A 12865-nucleotide genomic window follows, 5' to 3' on the forward strand; every position below is an offset into this window, starting at 1 on the left:
CAGCAGCTAGGCCAATGATGGCCCCAGGCTGAGCCACGTGGGGCACCTCAGAGCCTATGACGCGCGGCGGCCAGCTCTTCTGTCCCCGCAGGCCCCAGGATCCTCCCCAGGAGAACAGTGGAGACCTGTCAAAGCGCCGGGGGCCCGCGAGGGGAGTGGGAGGGCTCCGCACAGAGCCTCGATCTGGCTGAAAGCTCCCAACTCCTGACTCCTGGTCCCCAGCTCTGGGCTAGCACTATGAATGGTGAGGAGCAGTACTACGCGGCCCCTCAGCTTTACAAGGACCCGTGTGCGTTCCAGAGGGCTCCGGTACCTGAGTTCAGCGCCGGTCCCCCGGCGTGCCTGTACATGGGCCGCCAGCCCCCGCCGCCACCGCCGCCTCCATTCCCTGGCACATTGGGGGCTCTGGAGCAAGGAAGCCCCCCGGACATCTCCCCCTATGAGGTGCCCCCTCTCGCCGACGACCCTGCCCTGGTGCACCTCCACCACCACCTCCCTGCTCAGCTTGCGCTCCCCCACCCGCCCGCCGGGCCCTTCCCGGATGGAACGGAGTCAGGGGTCCTGGAAGAGCCAAGCCGTGTGCAGCTACCTTTCCCGTGGATGAAGTCCACCAAAGCTCACGCGTGGAAAGGCCAGTGGGCAGGTAAGCCTGGCTCTTTACTCCCTTTCTCTTCTTCTCTGGCTGTGGATTCAGCTGCCTGGATCCAGAGAGCGTCCAAGCGCTCCCCGGACGCAATCCAAAACACCGACGTGGAATAAACTATATCCAGGAACCAACGAGGCCATTCTGCAGCAGAAAAAGCCTTTTTGGTCTATTTGGGAGCCTCGTACACACACGCACACACACACATACTTCTGGGAACTGCGATCTTTTCTTTTCTTGTACTTTGAATCCTTCTTAGCTCCAGAATCCCACTGCCCCCGTCCCCCCGCCCCGCCCCCAAAAGCAGAGGCCTACCCAGATTTAGAGCAAGGTCTTTCTTCAACAGGGGATCTAGCACCCCAGGACCCTTGAGTATCATATGCGGGGGGAGGGGGGCGGGAGGGGGAGCAGGATTTCTTTTACCTCTGCCAGAGAAAATCTGAACTCACATTGGCTCACTCCTCCCGACCTGTCCGGGAGAAGAAACTCAAGCTCTCCAGGGACCGCAGGGTAGATGCATAAAGAGGAAAGAAAAAGGAAAAATGTATCCACTCAATTCCCCAAAGTGTCAGGCGGAGAAAGGGGATGGAGCTGTATACAGGGAAGGGACGGCGCAACGCGAGGGGCTCACCAGGCTGAACAGACCAACCGACCGCTGCTCCCCGGAGCCAAGTAGCAGGCCAGGCGCCTGAGATGCTCACGAACTTCTCAAAGATATTCCGGATCCCCTCGCTCGGCTCCAGGAAGTAGGTCTGCAGAGGGAGGGAGGCCTTTCCCGCACAGTTTGCTCCGAGAAGCCGGGTCCCCCCACGGCTCCCTCGATCCTGGGCTCCCACTTGTCACTGCCCTTGCCCGGCGCCGGGAGGCGAGGGCGCCGAGCAAGTCCCAGCTCCCTTTTCCCAATCTTAGAGTGAGTTTCCGGCGGTTTGTGCCCAAGACACAATGTTATCTCTTCCGCACCGCAGCCACTCTGGTCACACCTGTATTGCAAATAATTGCGGTTCTTTCTTTCTTTCTTTCTTTCTTTCTTTCTTTCTTTCTTTCTTTCTTTCTTTCTTTCTTTCTTTCTTTCTTTCTTCTTTTTCTTTGATTTTCTTTCTTTCTTTTCCTCCCCTTTCTCTTCCTCCTCTTCCTCCTCCTCCCCCTCCTCCTCCTGTCGGTGGGAAGAAGCTTGAGCTGGCAGCATCTTGAGAATCCTCAGCCGCCAAGCAAGGCTTTGAACCAGGAAGGGGGATCCGGGCTCGTTCAAGGTCTCAGGGCTCGCCTTGTGCTAGTTCACTTTTCTGCTCATTAGGGCGCACTTTCGGAGATGCGACAGGACCCAGACTAGGCTGTGGTTGTGGCCAGGACCGGCAAAAACTCGACTAATGTCGGTGCCAGATGCAACCACGGCTTCTCGGGTTACCTATCCAGTCAGGAACAAAGACACTGGAGTCTTGGGTCATGGGATTCTGCGTCATCGTCTTATTATTATCATCATCATCATCATCATCATCACTATCGTTTAGTTGTAAAAGGTGATGCCATACAAAAGCAGTTTACGAATGCAATACATCTTTTTAAATTTTTATTTTATTATAAAGATGCTTACAGAGGGGTTACAGTTACCTGCGTAAGGTAATGAGTACTTTTCTTGTCGAATATTGTTACCCCCTACTTTGTTTTCCTCCTACTGTCCCTTGAATGCAATACATCTGGATCAGCATCAACCTGTTCAATATTCTCACCCCCCCCCCTATTCTTCATTTTGTGGTATATACAACGAATTCTTGACTGCATTCTCCTCTCCTTCCCGCCCCCCTTCATATATCTATCCAGCTCCCCTTGGTCCCCAACCTTGGAAGTACCCATTTCTTGATCTTGTTGGGCTTTGACCTAGTCTTTCTAAAAGATTATACTGTTTGAGGTCTCCACTGAGTCTATTATACTTCAGTTAATTCATTTGTAACCATTTATATACTTCCCAATAACGCGGGGTTCTTGGGAGGCGGGAAAACCTGCCTTAGCTGGTTGTTTCCTGAAAAAGACTGCCTTTCCTTCTCCCGGGACTAGGACCCAGGCTGGGACCGTGGCCTGGGACCGTGGCCTCTCCCCAGCTCCGCCCAGTTGGCCTGGGACATCTTTGGGAAAAGGGGATGGAGGAGAGGTGGGTGACTTTTGATCCTTGCCCAAAGCCATGTGGTCCACCGGCTAAACTCCAGAAGCTTTGGGTTTGGAGGCGTCAGTAATCCAGAAAGTAAAATCCACAGGAAAATTAATTACCTTGTCTGGGGTTGAGGAACATTTTGGGAAGGCCATACTCCTAGATTGCAATGTCTAGGTGGAACAGGCCTTTGCCTGACCCCTGCGCTCTCATCCTTGGGGAAAGAGCCAGTCTCTCCGCGCGCACCCCACCGCCCACCCCTGGCTGTTTTAAGGGCTCTGGTGTTGTCTCCTAGGTCCTTCAGGGAAACTTTCCAAAGAGGGGAGCTTAAAGGGTTTGGGGAGAGATCCACCTGCGGTGCTTTGTAGGATTTCACACCCCCTGGGAGGAGCAACGTGATCAAAGGACTCTCAGGGCTCGGTAGAAATACCAAGCACTGGTGACATTAGAGACTAATGAAAACCTTGATCTGACCGAGCTGAGCCACTGACGTCGCCTAGTGTCTCCGCGAATGGCCCGGATTGGGGACCCACCAACAGCCTCCACCCCCAACTTCCAACTCTTGTCCTGACCACCTGGGCACACGCTTGCTTCAGAGCAGTGGAGCCCCTGTAGCCTCTCAGGGAAACCCCACAGGTCTGCACAAGAGCCGAGCCCGAAGGAATTAGAATTGAGTCAAACAACCTTTTTATACTTCCTCCCAAAGGCTGGTTGGGCCTCTCCCCCAGGACAGGGAAGACTTGGAGATGCTCTCCCCGGATCAGGACGATGCCACTAACGAAAAGGCCTCTCTGCCTCGGCTTAGGGCGCTTCCTCTCTGCCCGAGGAGAAACTTGGGCAGGGCCAGTGCGAAATGTATCCTTCGCCCTCCCCACACACTTGACTTTCAGTTCCTGGAGAAGTATCCCCTACCTCTGTCCTGAAACACAGCGAGTTAAGTCTCTTAACCAGAAATTTGCTGAAGCTTCAATACCAGCAATCACAGCCCGAGTGCAGGTGGTACTTAGCACCGAAAAGATGGGGGGGGGGGGCCGAGAAGGAAGAGAGGGAGAGGGAGAAAGGGAGAGAGGGAGAGAGGGAGAGCGCGCGCTCAGTGGCAAACAGCGTAGGGCCCTCACACTTTCCTTACTCGGGCTTACTGGAGGCAGGAATTTGGGCGGGGAGCCACCGGACCCCCTGAAGGACTGGTTTCTACCCTACCCCTTTCTTTGCTGGATTCTGAGACCCGCAGCAGGCTCTGGCCGGCCTCAGTATCATCACTCTTTCGGCCTCCGCCAGCATTTGGGGCACCGGGCACTGAATCTGAGACTATCCGGGTCCCCGCCAAACGGTGATCTTCTCACAAAAGCATTCCTTCTCCACGCAGACAGGGAAAGGACAAAGATTCAACTAACAATAATAGAGAATTTGCCACTTCTCAAGATGAGATTCATGATCATTTAACTTATAAACTCTACATGTTTCTCTAGAAAGAGAAAGAATACAAAATGGATGGATATATAATAACAAAAAAAATGTGTCTTAACTTGTCTTAATGCAGGGATTTTCAAACTGCCACCCATTAGTAGATGATGAATTCAGTCACTGGATTTAGATGGTTACTGTTTGAATCAAATGGTGAACAAAGGAGGGAAATAATATACTTGCTAAATATCCGTGTTGAAATGCTCACCAGTTACATGTCCATGTAGAGAATGAATAGGCATCTAAAATGTTTTCTTTTTCTTTTTCTTTATTTCTCTTTCTTTTCTTTTCTCTCTTTTCTTTTTTGTGCCAGTCTGGGGCTTGAACTCGGGACCTAGGTGCTGTCTTGAGCTTCCCTCCTCCCCCCTCAAAGCTAGCACTCTGCCATTTGAGCTCCGCTTCCAACTTTTTGGAAGTTCATCAGAGATTAAAGTTTCACAGACTTTCTTGTCTGGGCTGGCTTCAGACAGCGATCCTTAGACCTCAGCCTCCTGAGTAGCTAGGATCGCAATGAAAGCCACTGGTGCCTAGCTAAAATGTTTTTCTTACTGGGAAAGTTTTGTTTTTGAGTACTGTGTTAAAGGCGCTTTATTGCCTACATAGAATTGATTCAATGTCAAATGTATAGTCTGTGCATTATAATTAGCCTCAGCCCGAATACCTGTTGAATGAGCCCATGAATGGTTCACAGTAAGAGCCTGAACAGCTTTGGCCTCCAAGAAATAGGTCAGCGTGCACCTCCATTGGGCTCTGGGACAAGAGGCTGGGATTCAGTGGCTCTAGTGACAGCAGCTGGGGGACTATAGCTCTCCGAGCAGGGATTAAAGGGATGGACTGCGTGGGGTGGGCTAGATCGGGGTCCTTCGGCCACACTCACGGACTGTGTCTCCCCGCAGGCAGCGCCTATGCGGCGGAGCCGGAGGAGAACAAGCGAACGCGCACAGCCTATACGCGCTCGCAGTTGCTGGAGCTGGAGAAGGAGTTTCTGTTCAACAAGTACATCTCCCGGCCACGCCGAGTGGAGTTGGCAGTGATGCTGAACTTGACCGAGAGACACATCAAGATCTGGTTCCAGAACCGACGCATGAAGTGGAAAAAGGAGGAGGACAAGAAGCGAGGTGGTGGGACTGGCGCCGGCAGTGGCGGAGGAGCGGAGCCCGAGCAGGACTGCGTTGTGACTTCGGGCGAGGAGCTGTTGGCACTACCGCCGCCTCCACCTCCGGGCGGTGCTGTGCCACCGAGTGCTCCCGCAGCCGCCCGAGAGGGGCGCTTGCCGCCGGGCCTTAGCACGTCGCCACAGCCCTCCAACGTGGCGCCCCAGCGGCCGCAGGAACCGCACTGAGAGACCGGGGCTGCACACTGCCCCGCAGGTTGGACCAGACCACAAGCGGAGGAGGGGGTTCGGGCCAGGGACCCTGGGTATGGACATGGGCCGGGCAGTTGGATAGGGTACGTACTTTGGGGCCCAACCTAGACGCTCACAGGGAGAACCCGTTCTTCCAGGCGTGTGTGCCAATCGGGGTGCGGCCCAGGAGATGCTGGCAGGGTTTCTGGAAAAAAAGAAACAGAGGTTTCCGAAATATTTACAGCCTGCTCTGGTGACATGATCAGAATAGTGATGTCCATCTTGGTTCCTATTCAAGAAGCTGACTATTCGGGTCAACGGGAAATGTACAAAACGCAATGCGCTGGGCAGAAGAACTGGACTGGGTGCCCAGAAACGTGGTGGCCCTCGTACTCAGGCGACCAATTGATGTTTTAAAATAGTTAAAAGGAAATCCATGAAATTAAAAGGAATTTCAGATTGAAATTGATCCTATGAAGTAGAATGAGTCCTTCTACTCATTCTTCCTCCTCTTCTTCTCCTTTCTCTCCTCTAGCCAGATTTGTTAGCGGACACTTTTTCAAACTGCACCCCTTTCCTCTGAAGAAAATTCCTTCAAAGCTGCCGGGACTGTGGACTCTGGATGATGAAGAAACTAAAGGTATTCAGAGCATTCTGTTTAGGATGTGGATTTCATGTGGGTCGTGACTGAGTTGAAGGCAAACATCTCACACCAGTGACCTAGTTTAACTTGGAAACTAACATCTGTCTGATTCTTACATCTTTAGCAAGGATGAAAATGTACATGATATGAAGGTTTGGGGAAAATGGTTGTTTTCATTTGTTTATTTAATGACCAAACAGCTCTTTACAAACAGCTTTGTAGTTTCCAGGTCAGTTGCTCCATTCAAGGTGTGGGCCTTGCATTCAGGCTGTGTTTATGGAAAAAAAAAAACTAATAAATACAAATAACATAAGAGACAGTGAGACTTGATTCTCCTTTTTTTTCCCCTCAGTACTAACCACAGAAAAACATGTAAACATCACACGTAGGTTTTGAGATGGGGTTGGTGTATGGTTGCAGTGTTTGTGTTTTTTGTTTTATTTTAAAATCTATTTTGAGATGATTTTCTCAGGCATGACAGCCTAGAGCTTCAGAAGTTCCCAGTTGCTGATGTCTAACACTGACTGAAGCCATAGCCAAGAGCAGCCCGCCAGACCTTCTCTTCCATTCACCCCATAGCTGCACACTTTGGTGTGCTTTGGTCTCTGACTCCAGGGTAGGTGTTAGATCAAAGGTGTCTGGACATTGTCCAAACTGTGGGTTTCTGACCCCAGGAGCCATCCAGTTCCTGCCCTCTGGAAGGCACTTTGGCCCTATAAGAACCACATATCTCCTGAACACTCCTGCGGCTCCTGCTTGGAGTCATTACTTTTATCTTCTTTTATACAGAGAGACACTGGGCATTTTTGTTTTGTTTGCTTCTCAAAGAAATTTAATCACAACCCCATTGAGAGAAGTCTTGTGGATCAAAAATGTAACTTTCTCACAGTGAGCATCCAGGCAGTCTCTAGAATGAAACACATCTATGTTGGAACCCAGGGACCTTCAAATATTGGTCCATTACCTCGATAAAAGTATTCAAGCTCTCTACACCTTATTTTTCTTCTGCATCAAAGTGGAAGCAAATTTTGTACCACCTCTTGAATTAGCTGTGAAGTTTAAATCAAAGAATACCGCTGGTTGCCAGAAGCTTACATATTTGATCCCAACTACTCAGGAGGCTGAGGTCTAGAGGATAGCAGTTTGAAGTCGATCTTGGCAGAAAAAATTCTCATCTCCAATGTAGTAGCAAAATGCCACACGGGAGGTGTGGCTCAAGTGATAGATCAGTGGCCACGAGCAAGAAAGCCAAGACAGAGTGTTCAAGCCCCACTACCGACAAAATAATAATAATAATAATCTCCCAATTCATTAGCTAGATAGCAGTCTTCCCTCCACAATTATTATTGTTCTATGACCATCATCACCATTAATCAGAAGACAAGTCCTTACTGTTAATCTGATTCCGGAACGTGTACCCACCCTAGGTGAGCACTGCCGGTCTGATTGTAATGTTTCCTTATACATAAGTTCCTTTGTTTCCCTCACCTGGTGGGTCTTGCTGGAGCTTTGGTGTCCAGTTGGACAGGACCTATCCTCTCGAGCGCCAAGAAGGAATTTGGGCTGCAAATCCAACCCACTTCCTGCCCTGTGCAGGGCGAGGCTCCCAGTCTGTCTTAGCGCGCGCTGGTGGCGCTGCGTCTTTGGCTGGGGCCTGAGCGAGCGCCGCCCCCCCCCCCCATCCCCGCCCAGCCAGGCTCTGCCCGAGGCGCCCACTCGCCCGCGTGCACCGCCACAGCCCTGAGCTACCAGCCCCAACGTTCCTCTTGTCATCTTCAGCCCCGTGCCAGGTCCGTGCGTGGAGTGGCGCGCCTCTGGGTGATGCACGATCGCCAGCGCTCCCGGCGCGCGCGCGCGCTACTGCCCGCACGTCCCGGCTCGGCCACAGTTGCGGAGCCCTGGGAAATCGCGCCCTGGGTCTTCACTGCACACGGGCTCACACTTCACACGCAAGCCACTGAAAAAATGGGAGTTATGGTGGAGAACTAGCGAGAGCACCCCTGTGTGCGGTGGAGGCGCGGGAGGGGAGGGTCAGGCGGAGCTCAGAAGACATCCTGGGAGCTTCTTGAAGTCCTACTGGTCCCCAGCCCCAGTCTGGGAAGCAGAGTCTATCACATAGCATCTAAAGTGGATCGGAAACAAAAAGCCTCTTATTCCCCCGATTTATTATTTCTTCCTGAGGATAGGCTATCAAGTACTCAAGTTCTCATGTCAGGCTCAACCCATACTGCACAATAAGAACATCTCAGAGGCGGTGGCGGCGGTGTGTACGCACGCACTAGCTAGTACTACTGTTTGAAATTAGAGGCCGGAGCACTGTTCCTTAGCATTTTCAGCTCAAGGCTGATGTTCTAACACTTGAGCCACAACTCGACTTCTGGTCCTTTTTTAGTGGTTCATTGAGTCTCAGGGACTTTACTGACCTGGCTGGCTTCAAACTGTGATCCTCAATTCTCAGCCTTCGAAGCAGCTAAGATTACAAGGCACAAGCCACTGGTGCCCAGCTATCTATCTTTAGAAGGATACAGAATGAAACTTTGGTAGAAGCTGACAGATTCTTATAGCACTGAATATGGAATTTTAACATATTTTTGCTGACAGTCCTAGGGCTTGAACTCAGGGCCTAAACACTGTCCTTTAGCTCCCCCCCCCCCCAAGGCTAGAACTCTACCACTTGAGCCACCGGCTTTTTGTAGGTTTCCTGCCTGAACTGGCTTTGACTATGATCCTCAGATCCCAACCTCCTTTGTAGCTAGGATTACAGGCAGGAACCACCAGTGGCAGGCTTAAATCATTTCTAAGAAAAATTTAGCTCACAACTAAAATATTTTGTAACTTTATCAGCTTCACCTGTAAACCTCCTTGAATATTAGGTCATTTAGGAAAGTCAGATGAAGTATATCCTCAGTTAACATCAAATCAAATTTTATTCCAGTCTAGCTCTGACAAGCTAGATTTTGGAAAACAATAGAGGTAATAAAAGTTTAATGCTAATGGCTCACTCCTATAACTCTAGCTACTTAGAAGGCTGAGAACTGGAGGATCAAGCCTGGATAGGAAAGTTCACAGAACTCGATTCCAGTTAACTAGCAAAAACAAGCCCTGGGACCCCTAAAAGAATGACAAACTGAGCCATGGTAGCAGAAGCAAAAAGGTGTTCCTGAAAACAACCTGAGAATGAAGCAGTGTCTCCGCAGATCTTGACCAGCCTTCTGGAAATTGGTATCTGTAGACAGACAGCTTGATGCAGGGAAAGAGGTCAGCAGGAAGTTGAGTAAGAAGGAGAGATCAAACTCTGCAAACAATGGCTCTAAAGAGTGAAAGTGGCTTGCTGATATGCGCCAAGTCTTTGGCTAGTAATCAATAACCTGTCAATGACAAGTTCCCATAGTAAAGTATATTTGCATATCTATGAGATGGGAAAAGCATGGTAAACTCTATTGTTACTTGTCCTTCTATTTTTTCCCCTTCAGGCTGCTGTGTAGCTAGACACTTGTCTAGCTTGCATAATGCCCTGGCTTCCATCCAGTACAATACACATCCTTTTCTCCATCAATGAGATGCCCTGGCTTTTGAAAAGATAGGCACATCTAATTTTAAGCAGTATTTTATCAATTCAAGTTGAATTGCATTAACCCTTGTATAAAGGATAAAGACACATTAGATACATATCATGTCAACAATATTCAAGATTCTTGTCTGAATTATGGAGTATACTGTATATTCATTTCTAGTGATTATTATTATTATTATTATTATTATTGTGACAGTACTGGGGCTTCAATTCAGGACCTCATTTTTTTCCCCTCAAGGCTGGTGCACTACTTGAACCACAGCTCCACCTCCAGATTTTTTGGTGGTTAGTCCATGGACTAGCTTTGAACTTGAACCACAATCCTCAGATCTCAGCCTCCTGAACAGCTAGAAATACAGATGTGAGCCATTGACACCTGGGTTCTAGTAATAAGCATAACAAAATTTGATGTAACATTATTTAAATCTGCTCTACTCTTTCCCTGAAGTCCCATTTCTCCTGATTTCTGAAGGTATGGGGTTATGAAAAATCATAAAAATCTGTTTGAACATACACTAAAACACTTAAGTCTGGAGATGCGGCCATTTCCCAAAGTGATGCCACATCGTCTTGAAATTGATGTATCTATTTATTTCTACTTCAACTAGCTCTGTAAAACCATAAAAGCTATAAAATAAATCTCTAAAAATTAAGCAAATTGAAAACACTGTAGTTTGGATTTATTGTAATAAATACATGTATAATTTATTTGGGTTTAATGCTGAAAGAGTAAGTTTCTAGACCAGAGTATAATAAGAGCAGATTATTTCTCCTTTTTTTTGGGGGGGGGTCCGGTTGTGGGGCCTGAACTCTGGGCCTGGGCACTGTCCCTCAGCTCTTCAGCTCAAAGCTAACGCTCTACCACTTGAGCCACAGCACCACTTCCGGCTTTTTTTTCCTGCTTATGTGGTGCTGAGGAATTGAACCCAGGGCCTCATGCATGCGAGGCAAGCACTCTACCACTGAGCCAACTTCCCAGTCCAGATTATTTCTCCTTTGGATACATGGGCTTCTCCACTGAGAAAAAGCATACAGGAGTTTGGTAGGACATAAGTCTTCTTTCATGCTTCCTTTTGTCCTCAGAGCCAGTGGAAAAGAAAAGAAAGGACACCTGGCTGAATTCAAAAATGAATAATTGCCAGCACTGATAGCTCACACCTATAATCCTAGCTACTCAGAGAAGCTGAGATCTGAAGATCAAAAGTCCCTGAGACTCATCTCCAGTTAACCAGAAGAAAACTGGAAGCGAAGCTGTGGCTCCAAGTGGCAGAGCACTAGCCTTGAGCAAAAGGAGCTCAGGACCAGCACCCAGGACCCGAGCTCAAGCCCCAGAACTGATAAAAAATTTAAAAAAGAAAAGAAAAAGAGAAATGGATAGTTGCTGGGCACTAGAGAGCTCATATCTATAACCTTAGCTACTCAGGAGACAGATCTGAAATTGCATTCAAATCCAAACTGGGCAGGAAAGTCCATTAGACTTATCCCAAAAAGCCAGAAATAGACTTATAGCCCAAGTGGCAGATCACCATCCTTTATCTGAAAAAGCCAAGGGAGAACCCAAGGCCCTGATTTAAAGTCTTAGCAACAGCACACAAAAAAATTAAATTAAAAATAAATAAATAAAAGGAGTTTTTTTTTCTTCTCAGCACCCTGGACAGGGTGAAATAGTGAAATATTTCTGTGAAATATGTCTGTCAGTGAAGAATATACTTCTGGTGATTAGCACCCTTTAAAAACACTCATTTCTTCCAACATTTGAGCCTTTCTTTCTTGTTTTTTGTTTGTTTGTTTTTTGTCAGTCATGGGACTTAAACTCAGGGCCTAGGTTCTGTCTGTGAACTTTTCTTCTTAAGGCTAGCACTCTACTACTTTGAGTTTTCTGGTGGTTAATTGGAGTTAAGAGTCTCATGGACTTTCCTACGTAGGCTGGCTTTGAACTATAATTCTCAGATTTCAGCCTCCTGAGTAGCTAGGATTACAGGCATGAGCCACCAGCACCCAGCTGAGTCTTTTGTGTGTGTTTGTGTGTGTGTGTGTGTGTGTGTGTGTGTGTGTGTGCTAGAGCTTGAACTCAGGGCTGAAGGCTCTCCTTTGGCTTTTTCACTTAAGGCTTTTGCTCAAACATGAACCAAGCCTTCATTTTTGGCTTTCTGCTGGTGGCTTGGAGTAAAAGACAAACTTAGGTGGTCACTGGTGGCTCATGCATGTAATCCTATTTACTCATGAGGCTGAGATCTGAGGATCATGGTTCAAAGCCATCCTGGGCAGGAAAGTCTGTAAGACTCTTATCTCCAATAAACTACTCATAAAAAGCCAAAAGTGATACTGTGTCTCAAAAGTGGTAGAGCACTTACTTGCCTTGAGCCAAGAAGCATCTACAGTCCCAGGACCTGCACCAAAAAAAAAAGGGGGGGGGGATTTAAAAACTGTCTTGTCCAAACTGGCTTTAAACCGTAATTCTCAGATCTCAGCCTCCTGAGTAGTAGCTAGGATTACAGGTGTGAGCCACCAGTGCCCAGCTTATATAGTTGTTCTTGTCCTGCTAGATGAGCAATAGCACTTTGTACAGCTGGCCTTCGTAGAGGCTGGAAGGAACACAAGACAAACTAGATGCGTGCTCTTGATGGAGACATCTGGATCTTGTTCTGGCTCTCAGGACAAGGACAAGAACATCAACTGGGGATGACCAAGCAGATGTGAAAACAAAATGTCACCCCTCTAAAAGACAAAAAACACTAAACAAAACACTACAGGTTAGTCATCCTCACACTGATCTAGCTCTGAACACATGGAGCATGCATCTTATCCAACTCAGGGAAAATATGGTGATCAAAGGTAGAAAGTCTTTTATGAAGTAGAAGTCATTTAGGAATTCCTAGGCCCCTAAGACTAAGAAGTTTCCACAAACTTTAATAAGTGCAAGTAATAATGGTTGTAACTGAGGCTTCTTCAAATAGTGGCTTAAGAGTGCATTCCAGCCTGGCATCACTAAGCCTAGAATCACTAACCTAGGATCACTCCTGTGATCCTAGATACTCAGCAGGCTGAGATCT

General features: G+C 48.2%; 1 protein-coding gene across 1 annotated transcript; it reads left to right on the forward strand.

Annotated features, from left to right (window-relative positions):
* Positions 1-237: 237 nt before the first annotated feature.
* On the forward strand, positions 238-5592 carry Pdx1 (pancreatic and duodenal homeobox 1). Its single transcript, XM_042685512.1, has 2 exons — positions 238-643; positions 5147-5592. The coding sequence occupies exons 1-2, from the start codon at positions 238-240 to the stop codon at positions 5590-5592; spliced, it is 852 nt and encodes a 283-aa protein (XP_042541446.1).
* The last annotated feature ends 7273 nt before the right edge of the window (positions 5593-12865 follow it).

The sequence above is a fragment of the Dipodomys spectabilis genome, unplaced genomic scaffold (genome assembly GCF_019054845.1).
Source record: "Dipodomys spectabilis isolate Male_0828 unplaced genomic scaffold, ASM1905484v1 ptg000095l, whole genome shotgun sequence".
NCBI lineage: Eukaryota > Metazoa > Chordata > Mammalia > Rodentia > Heteromyidae > Dipodomys > Dipodomys spectabilis.